The sequence below is a fragment of the Thunnus albacares genome, chromosome 12 (genome assembly GCF_914725855.1).
Source record: "Thunnus albacares chromosome 12, fThuAlb1.1, whole genome shotgun sequence".
NCBI classification, from domain to species: domain Eukaryota; kingdom Metazoa; phylum Chordata; class Actinopteri; order Scombriformes; family Scombridae; genus Thunnus; species Thunnus albacares.
This window is the reverse complement of record NC_058117.1, coordinates 25,837,503-25,858,191: the sequence shown is the minus strand read 5'-3', so window position 1 is coordinate 25,858,191 and position 20,689 is coordinate 25,837,503. Positions and strand designations below refer to the sequence as shown.

At 41.1% G+C, this 20,689-nt stretch overlaps 1 protein-coding gene across 1 annotated transcript; it reads right to left on the bottom strand.

Annotated features, from left to right (window-relative positions):
* Positions 1-1,036: 1,036 nt before the first annotated feature.
* On the bottom strand, positions 1,037-20,631 carry LOC122993074 (kinesin-1 heavy chain). The gene is made up of 26 exons (XM_044366934.1): positions 20,221-20,631; positions 15,614-15,701; positions 15,381-15,454; positions 15,189-15,293; positions 14,307-14,355; positions 13,934-13,989; positions 13,737-13,824; positions 13,514-13,638; positions 13,272-13,376; positions 11,781-11,926; positions 11,279-11,427; positions 10,984-11,171; positions 10,613-10,681; positions 9,743-9,949; positions 9,058-9,201; positions 8,536-8,727; positions 8,321-8,438; positions 7,779-7,834; positions 7,363-7,472; positions 6,993-7,094; positions 6,744-6,804; positions 6,331-6,402; positions 6,097-6,201; positions 5,606-5,822; positions 5,251-5,386; positions 1,037-4,140 (listed from the first exon to the last, which is right to left on the bottom strand). Exons 1-26 carry the CDS (start codon positions 20,344-20,346, stop codon positions 4,137-4,139), a joined length of 2,892 nt encoding a protein of 963 aa, XP_044222869.1. The 5' UTR covers positions 20,347-20,631; the 3' UTR covers positions 1,037-4,136.
* Between the last annotated feature and the right edge of the window lie 58 nt (positions 20,632-20,689).

The following is a 20,689-nucleotide window of genomic DNA, read 5'->3' as shown; positions in this document are numbered from 1 at the left end:
TACACCGGGGGTTTTCAAAGTCTCAGACTGTGAGCCTCCCCTCAGACAACACTTGGAAAAAGTCGCCCCCTCACTCCTGCTTAGTTTACTTGCTTAGTTTCACTCAATTCCTGGATGCCTACGGGATTATGATTATGTTGTTATTTGATCCCATAGATACTCAACAATTGAGCCAAGATAGCATAATATTAACTTCAGACTACAAAAAGGCATTGATTAGTTTCTGGCTCTGGGAAAGTGGGAAAAATTCCCCAAAACTACTGTATCTTTTTAACCAAATCACACACATTTAAGCTGTTTTACATGTTCTTCTTTTGATAACTAATCTAATATTTTTTCATTTCCATTCACTGAGCCTCCCCTGAAACTGTTTGGAGCCCCACTGGACTACAGGATCTTAATGACCATTTAAGAGCTGATCTACACTACACTTGAGGATTAAGTCATTCCAAAACCACGGACATTAATCTGCCGCTATGGACCCACAACCTCCTTTCTTCTAAGACGGCGTTCTACAACATTTTGGAATATCACTACTGGAATTTGCTCGCAGTTAGCCACTGAAGATGGGCGATAGGATCTCATCTACAGCTTTTCACTTCATCCCAAAGGTGTTGGATGAGGCTGAGGTCAGGGCTCTGTGCAGGCCAGTCAAGTTCTTCCACACCAAACTGGGGAAACCTTTTTTTTTTTTTTTTTTGAGAGCACTGACATGTTGAAAGGGCAAAACACAAATGCTGCCAAATTGGAAGCATATTATTGTCTAAAATAAAATTTTACGCTGTAGGATTAAAATTTCCCATAATTGGAAATAAACAAACCAGAAGTACACAGAAGTATTGGCCATATAACATAGACTTCATTAAATAACTTTACTACAAGATTAACAGTATCAAATATGATTACAGGAAGTTAATTTGTGAACACAATACCTCATCAAGATTAAATGACTTGCAATTTTGTTCTGACGTTTGACTGGCTGTTGCAAAAACAATCAGCGAGTCTCGACCGAACGCAGGAAGGACAGAGATGGAAGTGTTTTCTCATAATTATTTAATCACACATACATTTACATCATGCAGTCAATCCAAAACTGTGATCTCATTAACTTCCCATCTCCGTTCATATCAGAGCCCTGCTATTTGTGCCCCAGTTCTCCAGGAATGATCCAGTACCTCGTCCACTGATGGATCCTCAAAACTGTCCTTTAAAACTTGACCGACTATTACACAGTAATAAAAAAAAGTAGCTACACTTTTTAAATTTAGAATTAATGCAAAATTCAATTTAGGTAAACACCACAAATATTCTTTGCTGTTTTTATTTTTAACTATATTTTTTTTTCCCCATTTCATATCCAGTTTTGGTTGGAGGTCAAAGGATAAACATTTTGAGGTCCATGCTGCAAAGTTTTAACTAATCTAGAAGATTACACAGAGGGAATAAACCATCTCGATAGACACCAAACACTGTCCTGTCATAGATACGGGGGGTAGGGGGAAGCTACTCCTCCCTGCAGCTTGTACAAAGTAATTATTACTAGTTAAATTATTTGCCGTCAACAAACAGATCCATTTACAGGGCTTCGGAAACTTCTTTTTTTTCCTCCAGTCAAAAAACAGCCACATATGGAGTGTTTTTTCTGAGTGCAGATATTGTGAAGAAGTGCTATTAAACCCAATTTTCCTGTTCCAAGATGACAGGTTTTACTATGACATCAAACTCCCGTCCCCCTTCCTTTTCGAGCTAGATTTGTTCCACTATTGTCAACAAAAAAATATATATTTTCCAGCAGTTTCTTTAAAAGCTGAAACTTAATTGTTCATTTTCTAATTTAAATATCTACTACTGCACTGGATGGAGTTTATCTTTCAGCACAGAAGTAGATACTCCTTAATCTTAGAATATGGACAGAAAAATCCCTGTAATCATGTTTCAGCTTTTAAGAAAGAGCAAAGAGAAAAAAAACCAAAAGTTAGTGAAACAGACGCTAAAAGAAAAGTGGGACAGGACTTTGACTCTGTATGGCAGGATTACCGCTGCAAACGCACCCTGATCACACCTGCCAGTCGACTGATTTACAGTGTATTTAACAGTATATTGCACTTGCACAAGATGTTAGTGTTCTCATGCTGGGATTACAATCACAACAAGCTCTTTGCCGATGCACTGGGGCTTCACAGGGTAAAAAAAAAAAAAAAAAATCAAGCCGTAGTGGGAATTAAAATGGGGGGAAGAAAAAAAAAAATCATGAAAAACACTCTAAAAAAATACATTAAAGACAACAAAACACAAAATAAATCCTACACCGCTGACTAGATTTTGTTAAATAAACCCTTCCCTCCAGATGATGACAGAAGATTGTTGTGCAATTTTAGACCCTGCTCTCCTGACTGGCTGATCAGCGGCAAAAAGGTCCGAGCCATCGACTGACACCCCCCTGCCCGCCCGCCGTTTCCCCCCCCCATCGAATATGCATCTAAGCTTTCTGATCTATGGAACAATGAAAGTGATACAGTACATAAAACCCAGCGAAACACATTGCTTTATGCAAATTACAACAAAAAAAGGGGTGTGGAGGGGGGGGGGGGGGGGGAGACGTACAATTACAGGTCCTAAATCTATTCGAAACAACCAAAAAAGGGTGTGGGGGAAGGAAGACGAGAAAAAAAATAATATAGAAGCGAGGCACCCTTGAAAAAGAATTCAACTTGATACGGCAGGGATCAAATGAGGATTTACGACTAAAAAAAAATCAAAACAAGGTCCTGAATATGTGAGCGAAGGTGGTTGGAGGAGGGGAGGGGGGGGGGGGACGCATGTTAGGGACGAGTGAGTGACAGCGACCCAGCTAGGACAGGACAAGCATCGTGTGTGCTATCAGTCTATATGCCTGAAGTCTATGTGCTCCGATGTGCGAGGAGATATAAATAGCGTCCATTAAACACAGCGTTTACTAACCACTGAGAGAAGTAAAAACAGTACATTTAGCTACTGAGCATAACGTCTATGCTTAAAAAGTGGAAGTGTGTCGTGTTAACCGGATCATTCTCATCTTTCCGTCCTTCCTTTTCTACATTCTTATTCATCCTTCTCATGAAGTCACCAATAACGAGTATAGGTTTTTATTTTAACTTAATGATAAAAACAATTGGCCTCCACAGGTATTTAGTTAAATACATCTACAGTACACTGTCGCACGTCTTGGCTTTTTATTTTTTTTTTTTAAATCCTTCTTTTTAGCCGTTTCCCCTATTTCCATACAGCTCTCTCTCACCAGGGAAGCGTGTGCAGTAGTGCCAATTTTACAATCTGTACATCAAGACCGGACAGAACAGTAGTGCTCGACGCCATCTAGTCATTTCAAAACCATACGTATTTTTTTTTTTTTGTAGTTTTTTTTCCTTAAAGAAGCATGTAAAATCTATCCAGAGAAAAGTGTGGTTAACAACCAATAGTAGTAATGTTGAAATGTACAGAGGTTAGCCTATAGGGTCAAGCTATTTCTCGTGGTAGGGTCTCCTTTTTTTTTTTTGTTTTTTTTTTTAGTCTTTTTGTTTGTTTTAGGTGTGTTATTCTTTTTTTTGTTTTTTTTTTTAAATCGGATCTTGCTACCGTTACATTCAGCTTGGCACAGTGCAGAACTACTCGCACGACGACGACAGATGACGACAGACTGTGCAAAACAAAAAACGAAACCGAAGCTACACATTCCAGTCGTGTGCGGTTTCGCTCGCCGAGGCTGCGCTCAAGACTGCGTTTGGTTCGGTGGATAAGAATATTATCTTTTGTAAAATTAAAATTTGTTGTCTTTTTTTTTTTTTTTTTTTTTTAAATTATATCCAGTAAGAGAGGAAAAAAAAAAAAAAAAAAAAAAAAAAAGAGATAAGTCGTGATGAGAATTGAGGGAGGGGACGTAGGGGTAAGTGGGTCGGTGAAGGTGGGGGATTGGAGCTGTACAGGCCAGGAATATTTATAATATATATATATATATATTTATAATTCAGAAACTCCTTCGTGGCTCCAAAGCAGCGACGAGGAGCTTGTCCGCTGTAATGGAATGACAGGTTGTCGGGGTGGGCGGGGGGGGTGATATTGGCTTCTTCTGTGATGTCGTCCTTCTATCCAGCTGCTCTTCAGCTGCGGATAGACACAAAGAAAAAGGTTGGTGTTAGTGAATGTCATATTCTACCATCGATCATGAAAGTTACATCGATAAAACTCTCAAAAAGACGTCTGTCAGTGTGAAAATGGAGGCGGCTTGTATGAATGCAGCTGCTTTTTCACAAAAGGAACTAATATACAAATAAAGTCGATTTTATTTTGCGTAACCCAATATCATGAATCACAGATTTGCCTCAGGGGGCTTTACAATCTGTTCCTCAATACAACATCCTCTATCCTTAGATCCTCGATTCGGAAAAGGAAAAACTACCTGCTCAACAAAGAAAAAACTGAAGAAACCTCCAGAAGAGCGACAGAGGGGGGATCCCTCTTCCAGGACGGACACATGTGCAACAGATGTTTTCAGACTGTTATCTTCTAATTATGGACATTCACATTCACATAAAAACTGATTACTACTAATATTTGATATAAACTTTCATCTGATTACTGAGGTAAGGGTATAATCAGTGTAAAACACCTTCAGTATTTCATTATTTTATATTCTCTTTCCTGCCATTTGACATTTTAATCCCTTGTATTATTATTATATAGACTGGGGCTTTTATTATTATCATCATTAATAGTCTTACTGTGTTCTATTATAATCCTGTTAAGCTTTGTTAACTTCATGTTTTGAAAAGTGCTCTTTGAATAAAGCTATTATAAATTATATGGTAATAATTGTATTTCTGTGACAGAGGTTGGAGTGAACACTTCATTTTTCTGTTGTAGATTTTTATTTCCAATCTGCAGTAAGTCAGACGCAGCAACGCTAGCTCACGTCTGTAAACCCGAACAGGGACGTTGTAGTTCCATGGTACGCTTCTTAAAGCGTTATATCACCAGAGTGACCTTCATCTTGAGATGTAATGAACTTTGTTTCAGTATTCAATAAGGGGAATTCATCAGATCTATCATAGCGAAACCTAAATGTTCACAGTTATGGGATCTTGGTTCTGTATTTTCACCAGAATGTCCTTTCACAGTTGAAACTCGCTTCCTTTTCCACCAGTTCACAATTCTACAGCGCGTTAACCACATCCCTCGGATAACACGTTGTCTTGTTAACGCAAAGACACTTACTTCTTGTCTGGCTTGCCGCTGCTTCCTCCTCTGATGGACACCGTCTGGCTGTTCTGGTAGAAGCTTCCTCCGCTGCGGTTGATGTTTGGGTGAGTGGGTGATGCCACTGGCTGCTGCCCAGGCCGGATGGGTTTGGCTGAAGCGGGGAGGGAGATGAGACGATTGAGGATGGGATTTACAAAGACTACGGCCGTCAAGTGAAACCTAACAGTATGGATCACGTGATTCTGCTAGAAATCTTTCTGTTTGTTGCTTTGTGGTGTACAGTTTGACTCTGCGTGTCTGAGATCTCACTGTAGAGAATAAGAGCAGGTGTAGACGTATATATATCTCGTCCAATCCGCCCCGTACTCACCGATCTGGGCCGAATGTCCCCTCCTGGCCATGTTCTTGGCCCTGACGGCCTCCTTGATGCGGTCCACCTCCTGCTGGTAGCGCTTGCGGTCGCGGGCGGCGTTCTCCTTGGCCTCCTTCAGAGCAGATTCCAGGGCCTTGACCCGCTCAGCTGTAGCGCGAAGACGCTTCTCCAGTTTTGGAAGCTCACAGCGCAGGTCTGCATTATCACGCACCAGCTGCAGGACAGTTTACATCGGTTGAAAACATTTCTTTCATCTACATTTTTATCAGTCTGACAGGAGGAAAGTATAGGAGGAAATAGGCTTATAGATCAGATCAGGCAAAGACAGCAGTGGCAGGAAAGTAAGATAAAGGTGGTAGAGCAAATGTGGAAAAAAGAGAGAATGGCTTATACAGGGAAGAAGAAGAAAAAGAGGAAAACTGCAAAGAGATCAATCGGAGATGGGCAATGTGAATATTTAAAGCAGAGTGTGTGTATCAAACTCCTACCTGTTTGTGAACTTTGGTGAGCTGCTCAAGATTGTTCTCAAGAAAGGAAATTTTCTGTTTCTGAGCTGCACTCCCACCTGTGTCGTCTGAGTCCATCTCAGCGCTCTGCACAACAACAACAAAAAAACATATGCATTATAACTGCTGTGTTATCAATTGTGTAGTTTGTGCCTTTTTTTTTGCAAAACAAATTATCTCTTATTGTAAAGAGCTTTTCTTTTCATGGTGGTTCACCTTTTTCACTCTGGTAGCCAGGTCCTGGACAAAGAGCTTCCTCAGGTTATGCAGGGTCTGCAGCTCCTTTGCCTTGAATGAAAAAAAGTCAATCAAAATCAGAAAGAGTCAGGTTGAGATAGTTGGAATAAACTGAACAAACAAGTGCAGTGTCCAGGACTTTTATCAGAAATTACAGGTAAGACTTTTTCCTTTTGGAGCTCAACAATACAATCACTTCTACTGATGGTAAGAACCAATAATGGCTTCTAAATTTTAAATAAGTGAATTAGAATAGTTCTGGATGTGGTTAGAGAGGAAACATGAGTCCAGGTTGTAGTCGATGTCTGATGTGAGATTAAGGTTGTTGTCCATCTTAATGTTGTTTCCTTGTATCTGTGTCTTCAATCATCAGTTAATTCAGATAAACTCACCACTGTCTCCTCCAGTCCCTTCAGGTCCTGTCTGGCCTGCTCCCTTCTGTCCTGCATCACCCTGAACAACAACAACAACAACAAGTTCTGTTAAAACCTTAAAAAAAATAAACGTGCCACCACAATGTTGTTGTATGAAATTACAGACAGTAAACATGTACATGCAGCTCAGTTTCTGTTGTGAACATTTCAACAATTCTGAGCCAACAAAACACAAAAGTGACCAGCGGCCGACGGTGTGAGACGTACGTGAGCTCGTGCAGCTTGCGGCTCTTCTCCTGATCAGTGGATTTGAGTTTCTCATGCTCGACTCTGAGTCTCTCCTGCTCCAGCATGATCTTCTGGTTCAGACTGGAAGAGACAACATATCCTCATGTTAATATGAACGCACTGACTGAATGTGAGTATTTTGTGTGAATAATGAATATGTGAGTATTTTTTTTTTATGGCAGGAACAGTCCTTAAGACAAGAAACATTTCCCTGTATCTGCCACGGTCTTCCTTATTATTTAAAATGTCCCTTTGTCTGTTTATTTTAACCTTTATGTGGTAATTTCATTACTAACAGAGGAGTAACTGAAGTAAAACAGCAGAACACAAAGTTAGACAGAAGTCTTACTCCTGCAGCTCAGTGATGAGTTTCTCCTTGTTGTCCAGCTCATCTCTCAGGCTGCTGATCTGCTTCTGGTGAGCTTCACGATGGGAGTGGATCTGCTTCTCCACCGCTTCCTGTACACACACATAAACATACAATATGTACTGCAATATTTGACTAAATTTTTGACAAAAAAAAAGCATTAAAATATATAAGGAACATAAAACAAAATAGCACACGTCCCTTTTTGCCAGATGTTGTTGCAAAAGTTAACAGGGTTAGCATTTAGCATGTTGGGATTATTTACACGAAATTTTTAGTCGTACTAGATTTAAACATTCTGGATGCAAGTTCATACATTTCCATGTGTCAGAACAGACACTAATCTGCAAACCTGTGGTGAACACTTTCACCCTGTTTAAAAAGATGGAGGCACATACCTTGACTTCATTGGCCGTCTGGATCTCGTTCTCTTTCTCCATAGCATGGACTTTCTCTGTAAAACAGAAACATATGATTCCCTGTTATTTGATGATAAAGGGATAAACTGTTGAACGCAGCAGTAAGGTTAGTAAGAAGTTAGGATTGGGTATTGTTTACAAATAAATTTATGTAAGAAAGGAAGCAATGATATGTTGAAAGCAAAAAACGCATTTATGTTCAGCAGATTTAGGCTTCCATGAATTTAGCCTGCTACATTTCCTGAGATTTCTTTCATTTTCCTCCCTGTTAAAGAGTTTTTTTATTCCGATTTGAGGATCTAAGGATAGAGGGGAAAAAAGTGTTTCCTAACTAATCACCAGTTCTTATTAATTTGTAGGCAGTTCTGATCAGAATCACTACTTGAAACCTAACAAGTTTTTCAAGTTGGCTGACTATGTTGATGTTGAAGAATCCTGAGAGCCTGTTTGACTTTTACTCTACAGCACCAGTTAGGATTCATTTCCTAGAAGTATTTGAGTGGATTCAAGTGGCGACATACCCTGAGCGCTGAGCTTAACAAGTTCCTCGTTCAGAGAGTCCACGTTCTCCTCCAACTGCCTCTTCTTCTGCTCCACATTCTGCAGGTACTCAGTCAGGGACTTGATCTTAGCCTCATGCTGGAAACAGAAGACATAATGTTTAATACATCATTTTTTACATTGGTTATGTTCTAGTTACGGGTCACGGTACTGTTTGTGGTTCGTTCCTGCGTACCTGGGAGATGCGCAGCTGGCAGGCGGCCAGCTCCTTCTCGTTCTCGTCCATCTTCTTGTTGCTTTCTGACTGGGTGCCCTCCAGCTGCTTGCAGCGTTTCACCATGGTCTTCACTTCTGATTTCATCTTACTGATGTAGAGCCGGGCCACCGTGAACTCCTCGTCTATCAGACCGCTGCCGCCCTCATGTTGCTGCAAGGACAGATAAGGAAAGTTGGAAAAACATCATGGAGGACAAGAGGGAGATGGAGGAGATGGAAGGAGAGTGATTAAAACTGGAGCTGGATGTAGGGAAGTTGAAGATGTCAATGTCTTCATGTACTCCATCATCAGAATATCTTAATGGACTGGGATTGAATTTAGTTGTCTACACATTGTCTAATAAGTCATCTACATTTCCCATATATGTGCCATCAAAGTTATTCTCCATACAAAACTTTCCTGCATCAGGAAATATTTAATCAATGTAAACATCTAGAAGCTGGTGTTGCTACTGTAACGCTGCAGAAACCTTGTCAGTACCTTGATATCGTTGCTGCCCACAGCGATGCCGATCTCAGCCAGGTCTTTGAGCAGTGATGACATCATCTCCGTCACCCTCTTCTTCTGGTGGTTGGACATCTCCTTCAGCTTCTGGAGCTCAGAGTCCAGGGATGACAGGATGGACTGTGGGGAGGGAGAAGATTTTACTACCAGATACAGATAATATTCATTCTTCTACTGTTTTTACATACTGACTCTTTTTTTCCCCATTTTTACTTTATCATTGACATAGGTTTACATGATCCCAATAGCTACATTCTTATTTTCTGTGCTTTATCCTATAAAAAAGGAATATTATTATTAACCCAGGGCTCTTTTTTTTTCCTTTACAAACAAGTGAATTATTGCTCCTTGCTGAACTGGTTTGACATGTGACACATCATGAGAATGAGGTTATAATTTCACTTGAATCCAAACCTGGACTGGTTTTAAAAAGTGAAGTACAGAAAGGCGGCCGTAGCGGCTGTAGATATGTGTATGTGTGCATGGTTGCATGTGTAAATAGTCATCTTTAATCCTGCAGATTATACAAGTTTAATCATAGTGTTGCGTGTCTGTGCGCTACATATTAACGTAGCCAAAATCAAGGACAAATAAAAGACACATGACCAAAATTAAAGTGCAACAGTGTCTCTGGGCATGCTGACATCTGTCCTTGGCTCACCGATTTCTGGCTAAGCTCCTCGCTGATGGCCTCAAACTCCTTGGTCTTATCCTCCACCTCCTGGCTCTTCTGGTCGTAGTTGACGGCCAGCTCCTCCAGAGCCTGAAGCACTTCCTTTACCTCCTCCTTGGAGGCTTCGTTCTCCGCCTGCAGGCGGTTCAGCTCTGCCTGGAGGTTCTCGTGATCGCGGCGTGAGGAGGCCAGAAGCTATAAGGCGGGGAGAAGAGTGTAATTGTTTGATTTTTCTTTTTGAGCGCATTAGGGCTGCAGTAATTATTCAGTTTTTTGTTTTTTTTTTACAATATGGAAGAAAAGGCAATTTGCATTTTTAATTTGATATCAAACAAGATTTCCTCCTTGCTGACTTTTCTTTTGTACTCTGAAATTGCACTGCATGCTGCGCTGTAGTAGAGTGTGGGAATGCAGGACAAAGTGTGTGCATGGCTGACTTACAAAAAACACATCAAGTCTGCCAATAAAAACCAGTTAGTAAAAATTTGACTCATGGACATAATTATTAAAGTGGAACTACACACTAAATCTTTTTTTTTTTTTGCACTGTTCACATGATCACATCCCTCCTTTCTGCCTCTTTCCAACACAGACAGAGAGTCTGACAGCAGCTGTTCATGGCTGGTTAATGACAACCAGCTCTAGATCATTATTAAGCTACCCTTTAAATAAAATAATACCTAATAGTAGGTGGTAGCGCTGTTCAAAACAACAGGACTGGAGTAAGTGAAATATAAACACAAGCTGACAGCTCTGAAAGCTTCACATGTTCAGTCTCCTCACACCTCAGAGACTAGAAAGATCAAAAGTTTATGCTGCACACGAGACCCTCTACCCACCCAAACGTCCGGTACTCACCTCCTCCTGATCCAGCATCTGCTGCTTCAGCTTCTCTGCCAGCTGGCTCTGCTGGTTGATCTCCTCGTCCTGCACAGAGCGGAGACCCACAGCGACATTAACATTAACCGCAGGTCTAATTGACTTAGGGAACAAGGTGAAATACTGTGCTAAACTTTTGCAGCCTTGAGAAAAAATAAACAGACCACCATCTTATTTTTTAAAAGAATATCTGAAACTGTCTTAATTATTATATTATGTAAGAAATAAAAAAAACAATTCTCCATGTCTGGTTGCATATTTTAACATGGAATAATTTTGTTTAAAGATGCTGCCAGATCCACAAATCCACATTCACGCACCAGTTACAAACATCCCGTGCTCTTCCTCACCTTATCATCCAGCTGTTTGTAAAGCTTGGCCAGCTCAGCCTCACACTTGTCCTTCTCCACGTCGGTGAGACGAACACCGGGTACGTTGGGCGTGGTGGCCGGCTTGTCGTTGATGATGTTGTCCAGGGCCAGAACCTCGGCGTTGGCTTTCTCCTTGTCAAACTGCTCCTCCACTGGCACGCTCTCACCTGAGATGGGAGGACAGATCCTCAATTATGTTTCAAAGAACCTCCACTGTATTCGCATTTCTGTTTATTAAACAGTGTACAACACAGGCAAAAGTCCGCCGCCTCACCGTTTCTCCAGCGATTGAGCTCATTCTCCAGCCAGGTGATGGTGTTCCTCAGGGTCTTGTTCTTCTCCTTCTCCCTCTCATACTTCTGCTTCCACTGCTCTGCTGTCAACTCGATGTTCACCGTCACAGTGTTCTTGATGGTCTTTGCTCTAAATTGTAGAAGAAAAACAAAAAGGTTTTTATTACACTGACAGAACTCGAATTGGATCATAATTCCTTCAAAAAGCTTCATAAATGGACCAGCGACCACACCATGAAACCATTTGTGTGTTATGAATTATTTTCTATTACTTTTCCATCTTTTCTATCCCATTATTACTTATATCATGCCTTCTAAAATTCTAGTCTAAATTTGGAAGTTACGTCTCTTTTAGATTTCCAGGATCTTCATTACTTGATAAAAATTTTTAAAAATATGTAAATAAATAAATAAATATGGTCTGCAGCCAACTTATTTTAGACAACAGCAGTATGTCTGTTTTCTTTCTCCTGGTCTACCAACCTCTGTCCGAACATGAGGGTGGATTTGGTTTCAGCCTCATTATAGGAGGAAGGCGAGCAGCAGATGACGATGGTGGTTCGACAGTTACCACCCAGCGAGTCCTGCAGGATACGGGTCATCTTGCTGTCTCGGTAGGGGATGTAGGCCTGGTGCACGGACACAAATATATACATTTAATGAGCTGAACAGACATTAACTGACTCCTAGTGGACTGTATGAAAATATGTGGTTCATTGATTTTCTCTATTCATCAGTAAATACAGTTTTTGACCAAGATGTTAAACACCTCTTACAAAGCTATTCATGGTTTCCATCTCGCCTTAAATAAAGACCACCTCTGCTAAAATAATAAAAACAGAGGATGAACAGAGGTGTTATTTCACACAGCTAATGCCATGTGTTTAATAAGAGTGGCTACTGTTAAGCCAACATCTAGTAACTAACGTGACCATGAGATGAGATGCATCAAGGTCTCAATTAAACAATTTTGTGGTGGAAATCCTGTAATTTTAGATTATTTGTCAAAACTCTACGACAGACATTAAAGTTTTGACGGAAGAAAAACAAACCCAGAACAAAGTAAGAGATTTTAAAAGCTGGGATAATGAATTTTAACATGCTGCCGCTGCTCTGAAAACGCACAGGACAGCCTGAGGCTTCATCAGCACTGTGCCAACAGGATGTGATGGCTTCAGTTATATTTCTCATGAGTTTAGCAAAATTAGATGAAATGACAACATGATATGTCAATAAATGATTATTGACATAAAGGGCTAAGCTGCAGCAGTTCACTGTAATTCTTGAGACACCACTACTACGCCCGGTCTGGAGTAAGACACGTCTGTACAATAGCTCGCTTGTTTCAGACCATCACAAATATATCAGCTGCTGTCCGCCTCAGGTTGTTTACAGAGGGAAGGGACGCTAGAACAAACCGATCGTTGATCAAAGTGAAAAGGGTGAAATCGCTATGGAACAGCTAAAGAAAACATTGCTCGGAGGAAAGTTTTTATCTGCTTAAGTTGTTTCAGCGGCATAAAGGACGCGTATATGTTCGAAAACGGCAATTTCACATAAGATGACTGATAAAACGTGCTGGTTTTCCAGATGCACACCTTGCTCTGGGCTGTGCAGCTGGTTAACCAGGCTGCCCTTCTGTCAGTTACATTAACAGTAATGTCTGTCATTTCAAAAATGCTATAAAAATACTGTTGGGGGGTAAAAAAAAAAAATCATCACCTGAGGTTGTTGTGCTGACTTAGCTAGATGATAATGCCTCAAACAAACATGAGCTCATAATGTTCTGGAGTAAAGCTTTCACCTCATCAGACGATTCACTTTTGCTTAAAGTGCTACTTGTGTAATCAAATCCCACAGAACAACACCACAACATATTCAACAAATGGATCTCTATAATTGCACCAAATGGCAAATTTAAGAAACAACAGCAAATCCTCTATGACTGTAGAGAGTTGAAGTAGAGTTACTGACTGTTCCTTCAGCCAGAGCTGAGATGACGTTCCCCAGGGACGACAGAGACTTGTTGATGTTCTTTGCTTCATCCAGCACAGCTCCCTCCGCTCCTGTTTTACTGACCTGAAAAAAAAAAAAAATCACAAAGACGATAACCTCAGCGAAGAACGGACTCTGTGTACACGAGGAGCTACTTTGCGATATAGAAACAATAAAGTAACTCATGGACTGGACTGAATATTTCCTTGGACTCTCTGTACCTTTTCACTACCAGCCAGATCCACCAGATAGAGTTTGCCGCTCAGCTTCTGTTCTGTCTGAGTGTTCTCCTGTTTGACGTTTATCAGGAAGATACTGTGACTCCTGGAGCTGTGCTCGTTCATGTCTAAAAAAAGGGAGAAATGAAATCCGTTTGGTTAAACGGCATCGGGCTCGAATGCAGAATATATATGTACTGATTGTCTAATGAGAACAGGATCTTACTTGTGACTGCTACATGTCTGTTAGATTTGCCTTCATCAATTGTATCCATGACCTCCTCCGGACTGCAGACAAACCTCTCAGTACAGCCCTTAAAATTAATTAATTAAATAAAAAAATAAGAACATGAGGTTAGATAATTGGCCTACTCTAACAAGTTTTACCAAGTCTTTGACATGTGGAAGGAGGTTAGTTCTCACCTTGACGTAGGGCACTCTGTTTTTGTCTTCATGCACTGACAAATTAGTCTTTGACACTGGAGATGAGAGAAGAAAATGTGTCAGAGACGTCGTCCACTTCCCACTACAAATGCATCTCATATTGTGGGCTTTACTTTTTAAAGCTCTTAACATTTCAGATTTTAACATTTAAAGACAGAGTTTCAATCCTGTTGAATTTCTTTACAATGTCTGAACTGGACAGCCTGCAAAATTAGTGCATTTACAGCAGTGCAACACAGATGCTCCGTCATTATCTCAGTGTCTCAGGCTTTTAGCGGCTCATTCTGTCATGTCTGGTATAATTAGGAGAAATGAGAGATACAGTGTTCACTCCACCTTCACGGCCACTTACCATCCAAAAGGTCCCGGATCTTGTCTAAGTAAATTTCAAAATATGAAACCTGTGAACAGAGAAACAATCTCATTACTGGCAATCCAGCTTGAGAGTTCAGAGTAGAGAATCTAAAGAACAGCTTTACTAGTTTTGTTGTTTCCAGATTTAGATTTTATCTGCAGAGTGATAAAACAGCAGCACAGTAATACTGTTTGAAGTTTAAAAAAACAAAACAAAAAAAAATACACTAAAAACAAAAGATGCCATTTCCTATTAGTTACAGTTAAGGTAAAAATGCAAGTCACAGTCACCTCAAACACAAAAGGAACCAAAAAAATTCATAAGTATAATGTGTTTTGAAAATTGCGTCTGTTTTTTATTTTCTGATTCTTTTCTTGAATAATTGAATTTATTTCTTCAGCTTTGTTATTTCCAGACAGGTAGCTTAAGTCTGATATTTTAGAGCAAAAAACACTGCAGCAAGTAAAAGTCTCACCACTAAATGTTTATATTTAAATATATCTATATCACTATATCACTCCCATCACTACAATCATAGTAATAGTAAAGATCGACGAACATGAAGGAGAGCCAGCAAGGAACTATGATGCAGCAGCACAAAGTAACGTGTGATGTTGCGGGTAAAAAATGCTGACCCACAATGACAAACAGAAAACTGCAAAAACTAGAAGTACGTAGTTTGTTACCAGCACTCACAGTTTGTGTTTAACATTTGGACAGAAAGCCATAAATATAACATTTTAAACATGTATCTGAACTTAATATATGATCCTAGAAGATCAAAAATGGCTTTTCTAGTTAGTGTCTCCATCACCAATGCAGCACTCTGCCTCTCAACTAGCGGTGGGACAGTTTAACAGCTTGTCTCCGTCTACTTACTTTGATATGAAACTCCAAATTTTCATCCATGGAATAGATGTAGTTGAAGATGTCTTGAACTATCCTGGGGATGATGCCCATCGAATCTGTGTCATGGAGGTTCCCCTGCAGATTGAGAAGAAATTAATATGATGTAATGATGTGAAAGTTAAAATATTATTCCAAAACAAGATGTATACAAGTCATCCTTACCTCCATGGTGTGTGTTTTGCCAGATGATGTCTGCCCATATGCAAAAATTGTCCCGTTGTATCCCTCCAGAACATCTACAAGACACAGCACAGAACTTATTTAAGTCATTGGTTTTTATGTATGGTTTAAGTTTTTTAAAGCTTAGCTAATGCCATCTTCTTTTGTTGTGTTATGGCTCTAAAAACAAATCCGGTGTGAAAATAAACTGCTAAAAAACAAAAGTGACACCTCACCTTTTACAATCTTCTGGGCGCAAGCGTTGTACACTTGTTCCTGTGTTGTATTTGATGCAAACACTCTGTCAAACATGTACGGCTTGCCCTGAAATAAAGAGGAAAAAGGAAGAGTGAGTAATGGCTACAATACCAAAACCAAACCCATTATCTCGCAGCCTCTCTCAAAATTGTCATCTGTGACATGTTTAGTAAACAGATCCATCTGTACTACACACACAGAAGTGATTCAACATGATTCCAATAACCAGACTCATACGCATACATGTCCAGCAGCAGCAACACTATTTTTTATTTTAAATCGATGTAGCATGATAGCAACAAGAGGGGACGAAGAAAAGAGATCTGAATGACACTTCATCATGCAGCATAAACCAACCCTACTGTTGTACCCTGATGCTCAAAACAAATGTGTTTTACTGACGAGAAAGCTGACAGAATTTCTTCTGGGAACCTTCATTGAATAGCAACCATAGAGAAGTGACAGGAAACGGTGAATTATAGAAGAGGTGACAAACAACACAGATCATTCGCCTGACTTACAATTATAGTCTGTGTCTTAAACCTCTAGGCCACCAGGACGCCTCTAGCTGTCACGATTTGATGTTCTCGACCTTACTGAACTCCTGAAAGTGAGTACATCTGTCCTGAACCGATCTTCAACAATCTCTGCGTGGCCTTTAAGTGAACTTACCTAGACCCTGAGCTTTTACCGCTGGCTTAGGAGCCAGTCTGCCTCAAACAAGCAGAGAGTGTAGCTGATTTTGATATCCGACTGGCTTGTTAAAAAGACTTCAAAGCACAATTTTAATGAGATAGCAATCAATAGCTGGATTTAAAAAGGAGGAGACCTCAGGGGAAAAAAGCTGATGATGATGCTACAAGCGATTCTGAGGTTCAACTGAGATGGCACGCTGTCTTTGGACGTCTGAAGTCCCAGCTGACTCATCTGTCTCCAGACTGATGGGTGGGGTTCTAAATATGGAGAGAGTTTAAGAAAGCCCCGTCCAATTCTGATACTCGAGGGTACAAAACAAAACATATATATATCTTTTTTTATGAGATTTGCTATTGTCAGGTTCAATGTTAACACCTGTATCAGCAGGGAAAGGCCCCAACCCATGGTTGAGAATGTGGACAAGCAGCTGCTGTCACCCTGGAGAAGCCACAAATCACTCCTTCCTGGTTTTAGGTTAGTGATACATGTAAACATATTCAAAAGCTGGCTTGGATACTTGTGAAACCACAAATATGTCACTGGTGTTTAAAAACAACACGGCAACTTCAACAGAATTACTCTGAACTACTGCAGCAGAGATGTCCTCAATTTGCACCCCGGCTCATAATCCCTCCACCGACAGACGGTCACATCTAAAGCGCGGCTCGGTACAACACAGACCAGCAGCATCTTAAGACGTTGTTAATTCACTCCGGCTACCACACATCCTGGAAATGAACCTTGCCCGGAACAGGAGCGCCGAGGCACTATCGGCCCCGCCAGATGCTGAGTGCAAACAATAGCATAGGCAGTGTTTAAAGTCCTCATTGTTACCCGGCCTCGTTACCTACACTTCTGTCTAATGGGATTACTTGCTGAAAACATAATTACAGTGAAAAAGCCTTGCTAGAGTATTCATAAGTCCTCCGTCAGTTTCCTGCTTCCTCATGGCTTTGTTATGATACTGCCCCTGTTAAGCTATTCAGGAGAGACAGTACCACACAGTCCAAGGTTATTCTGCAGCATCCACATGATTCTTGTTGAATGATGCATGAAATCTAATTGGATTTGTGTTGCTAGGCAAAATAGGTCAGTATTCCACAGTTTATCAGTTTGGGTTTGTTGGCAATTTCGCTTCCTGGTACACAGCTGGCAGGCAAACAGAAAAAAAAAACAGGTGTTGATTGCTTCGATGTTATCTAGCCTACCAGTTTTACATGTGATTAAAAGGAGCACTTTTACTTATCTCTCTAATCCTTTTCTTCCTTTTATCTAAAAGTAGCTCAGTCGCGTTCTTGCCGAGCGTCCCAGGTTACTGTATGCAAATAGGGGATGTGACAGCAAAGCATGGGGGAATGATCTTTTTTGTGCACAGGGAAAGGAACCGACAGGGAAGTAATGGATGCATGAATTATTCACCTGCTGCACGCTAACACTACGCCGGCAAAACTAGCTGAGCAAAACAGGGTAGTTACGACACCAATACCGCTTCATCTGGAAACTTCATCTCCCTCCTTTTACAGCAAAAGGCAGGCAGGACTTTTAAAGTGAGCTGCAGCTGAGTAAGACTGTAGGAATATGCTCAAAAAGACAAAACTCTCTTGTGTAGAGGATCAGTGAGCCTCCGTGAATATGTGAGAGCATCATAGCATCACAGAGGCCTGCGAGCTGCTTGTCAGGAGTCTTTACAATGGGCAGTGGTGGTCAGCTTCACCACTGGCAGAGCGATGAAGCACTACAGTTGAGGCTTCAGCCCTAATACAGGGTCCACGCCCTAGATTGTTTGAAAACGGATAAAAAAATACGAGCTAAGTGAGTCAGTCACCCTGGATAAGAGCATCTCTGCAAAACAAAGTACATCACCATAATAATTACCCTCCCCACCCGGTGAGATCGCCAAGCGCCTGACCAACTGCCTGCTCTGATTGGTCAAACAGCTGGTTACCAGGAGAGAAAACACAGGGGGATTACCCAGCAAGCCTGTGCCGCCGCTGCTGCTGCTGCTGCTTATAGGCACTGTGAGTGTTGTACTTCTCAAAGCAGATGCACCAGCAGAGGCTAGCGGGCTCTGGCCTGTAACACTTGCGTCTTTCACAATGTGCACTGGTATTTTGGCACTATGACTGGCACTCTGTAATGGGCTGGGCCACACCATGCCTGAGGGGCACAGACAGTACGCTTGCTATTAGTTAAAGGCCTGAAGTCAGTGTCAGCAAAACTATTCATAAAGTCGCCACAGCTATAACAGTCTTCTGTGTTTTGCATGACAGAAAATGAATAGTCCTGTTGTATTCTAAATTCACTGCCTAAATTAGTAGTTAAACTCCAAAAGAAGATGTGATTCATATGCACTCAGCCAAAACTTGCAACTTTGTGGATGTATTTCAAAAACAGTTTCTATTGCCTTGTAAACGCTGTTAGAGCGGCATTTTCATAGGTGGATCTGTTACAAGGCACCAAAGTCCACAGAGAGCGTGATAGTTTGTTACAAAGAAGACCTAATGTTTAACCACAATTTTAGAATAATACGCTGTTGACTTTGGCATGTTTAGCATGTACAAGTGTGAGATATCAGCCGGGCCCTTGCACTGTTGTTGTGCTTCTCAATTACTACAGTCATACTGTACAGCAGACCAAACCCTCTTCCTTTTGTGAATGATTTTTAATCCTGCCAGTCTAAGTTGTGTAAACAGTGCCTCTTAAAGATATATAAGCCCATGATGACAAAGCATCAAGTGTACATCTCTTGTAAACTGACCTAAGGGCAAATTCTTTGATACTTCATAACAGTGGCAATGCATTAGTAAAGGCATTTCCTTCTTTTGTCTTTGTGAAAATTGTGCCCATGCCATTATCCTTATCAAGTGCCAGAGGGTTCTGTGTCACTCAAAGGCTAATTAAACTAAAGACAACAAACTTTGGTTGGATCCCAATATAAACGTCATGATTAACAACCAACCAATAAACCAATAAAGTATACCAATAAAGTATACCCTCACATATTTGAATATCTAGTTGAGCATGTGGTGTTATTAAGATTGTAAAGTGTCCAGTTACTGAAAGCTAACAGAATACCACTGACCTGCATGCAATTTGACATTTCTGTGGATGCCACTGATATTATTTTGACGTTTCCTATTCCTTAGTGGAGGCACATTATAATTCTGTGTTAAATTCATTAATCTAAGTATTTTTTTAACTATATCTATACAGAAAGGTTGATCATTTGGCCAGCTGGTCAGCTAGCTACTGTTAGCTTTAATTAAGCAGCAGTATTAAAACTAGCCAGCTAACCAAGGCCGGCTAATCTGTCAACTACCAGCTGGCCTAGCCTTGCTAGCCAACAGTCTGCTAGCCACCACTAAATCAAAGCTGGCTTACGCTTTTATGCTGACGCAAACTGTTCATAATTAATAGCTTTATCGTTACAGATGCACAGCTACTTCTTAATTCATGTCGTGATAATAATGTAGTTAACATTGTTCAGGATCTGCGGGCGAGGTTTTCACCTGTGCCAGCCGATGTGTTTGTGGCTTTGTTGAATGACAGCTCGCTAGCCATGACAGGGCAACTGTGAATAGTGATATTTAACGGCAAAAGCGTTAGTATGAACACTAGTAATGTGAAACTGAGAGCTGCTGCCGACTTATAGACAGAATAAGATATGAGTTAAATATTTATCAGTGTTTATGTGGCGCCAGAAGCTGGGTGCAGCTCAGGGCCGGCGGAACAACGCAGCGGTGAACAGGTCAGTCCCTGCTAACGGTGGCTAACAGGCTAAGGTGCTAACTACCGTAGCTACAAGACAATCAAAAATGGCGTACTGCTGACTGTGCCCGAGGGCCCAATCAAACGGGCAGCTAACGCCCTTCAGCACAACACAACTCACCGCGATTACAACGGTGTCTTCCCCTTGAAACTTGGGAATGTATCTGTCGCCTCTGACCACCTCAGAGCTGTTCAGGGGCCTAAAACGGCACATCACTTTGATGGTGCACTCCGCCGGGTCGGCCATCTTCCACGGTTCACGAAGGCAGACTCAACAATGAAATGATAAAGTATATCCTGGATCCCAGTAGGCGACCGTGTGTGTGGATGGGGGGGGGGGCGAAAAGGGAGCCCGAGCCCCTCAGTCCCACTCTCAGTTGTCTGGAAAGGACGATAATCTGTCGGTCGCTCGACAAAAATCCTTGTTTTCCTCTCATTCACTTCCCCCTCCTCGTTAGGAAGCCATGATACCGGCGGATCAGCGGCTGGCCACCTCACCCCTCCTGCTGCTGTGGATGTGGATCACAATGACGTCACCCCTCCTCTCCTCACTGTGTGTGTGTGTGTGTGTGTGTGTGTGTATGTGTGTG

Excerpts from the sequence above, each read along its gene's own strand:
- LOC122993074 (XM_044366934.1), bottom strand. The coding sequence starts at position 20,346 with ATGGCCGACCCGGCGGAGTGCACCATCAAAGTGATGTGCCGTTTTAGG. Across the intron at positions 11,428-11,780 it reads ACCCTCATGTTCGGACAGAG|AGCAAAGACCATCAAGAACA; the intron begins GTTGGTAGACCA and ends TCTACAATTTAG. Across the intron at positions 7,095-7,362 it reads CTCATCACTGAGCTGCAGGA|TCTGAACCAGAAGATCATGC; the intron begins GTAAGACTTCTG and ends TGTCTCTTCCAG.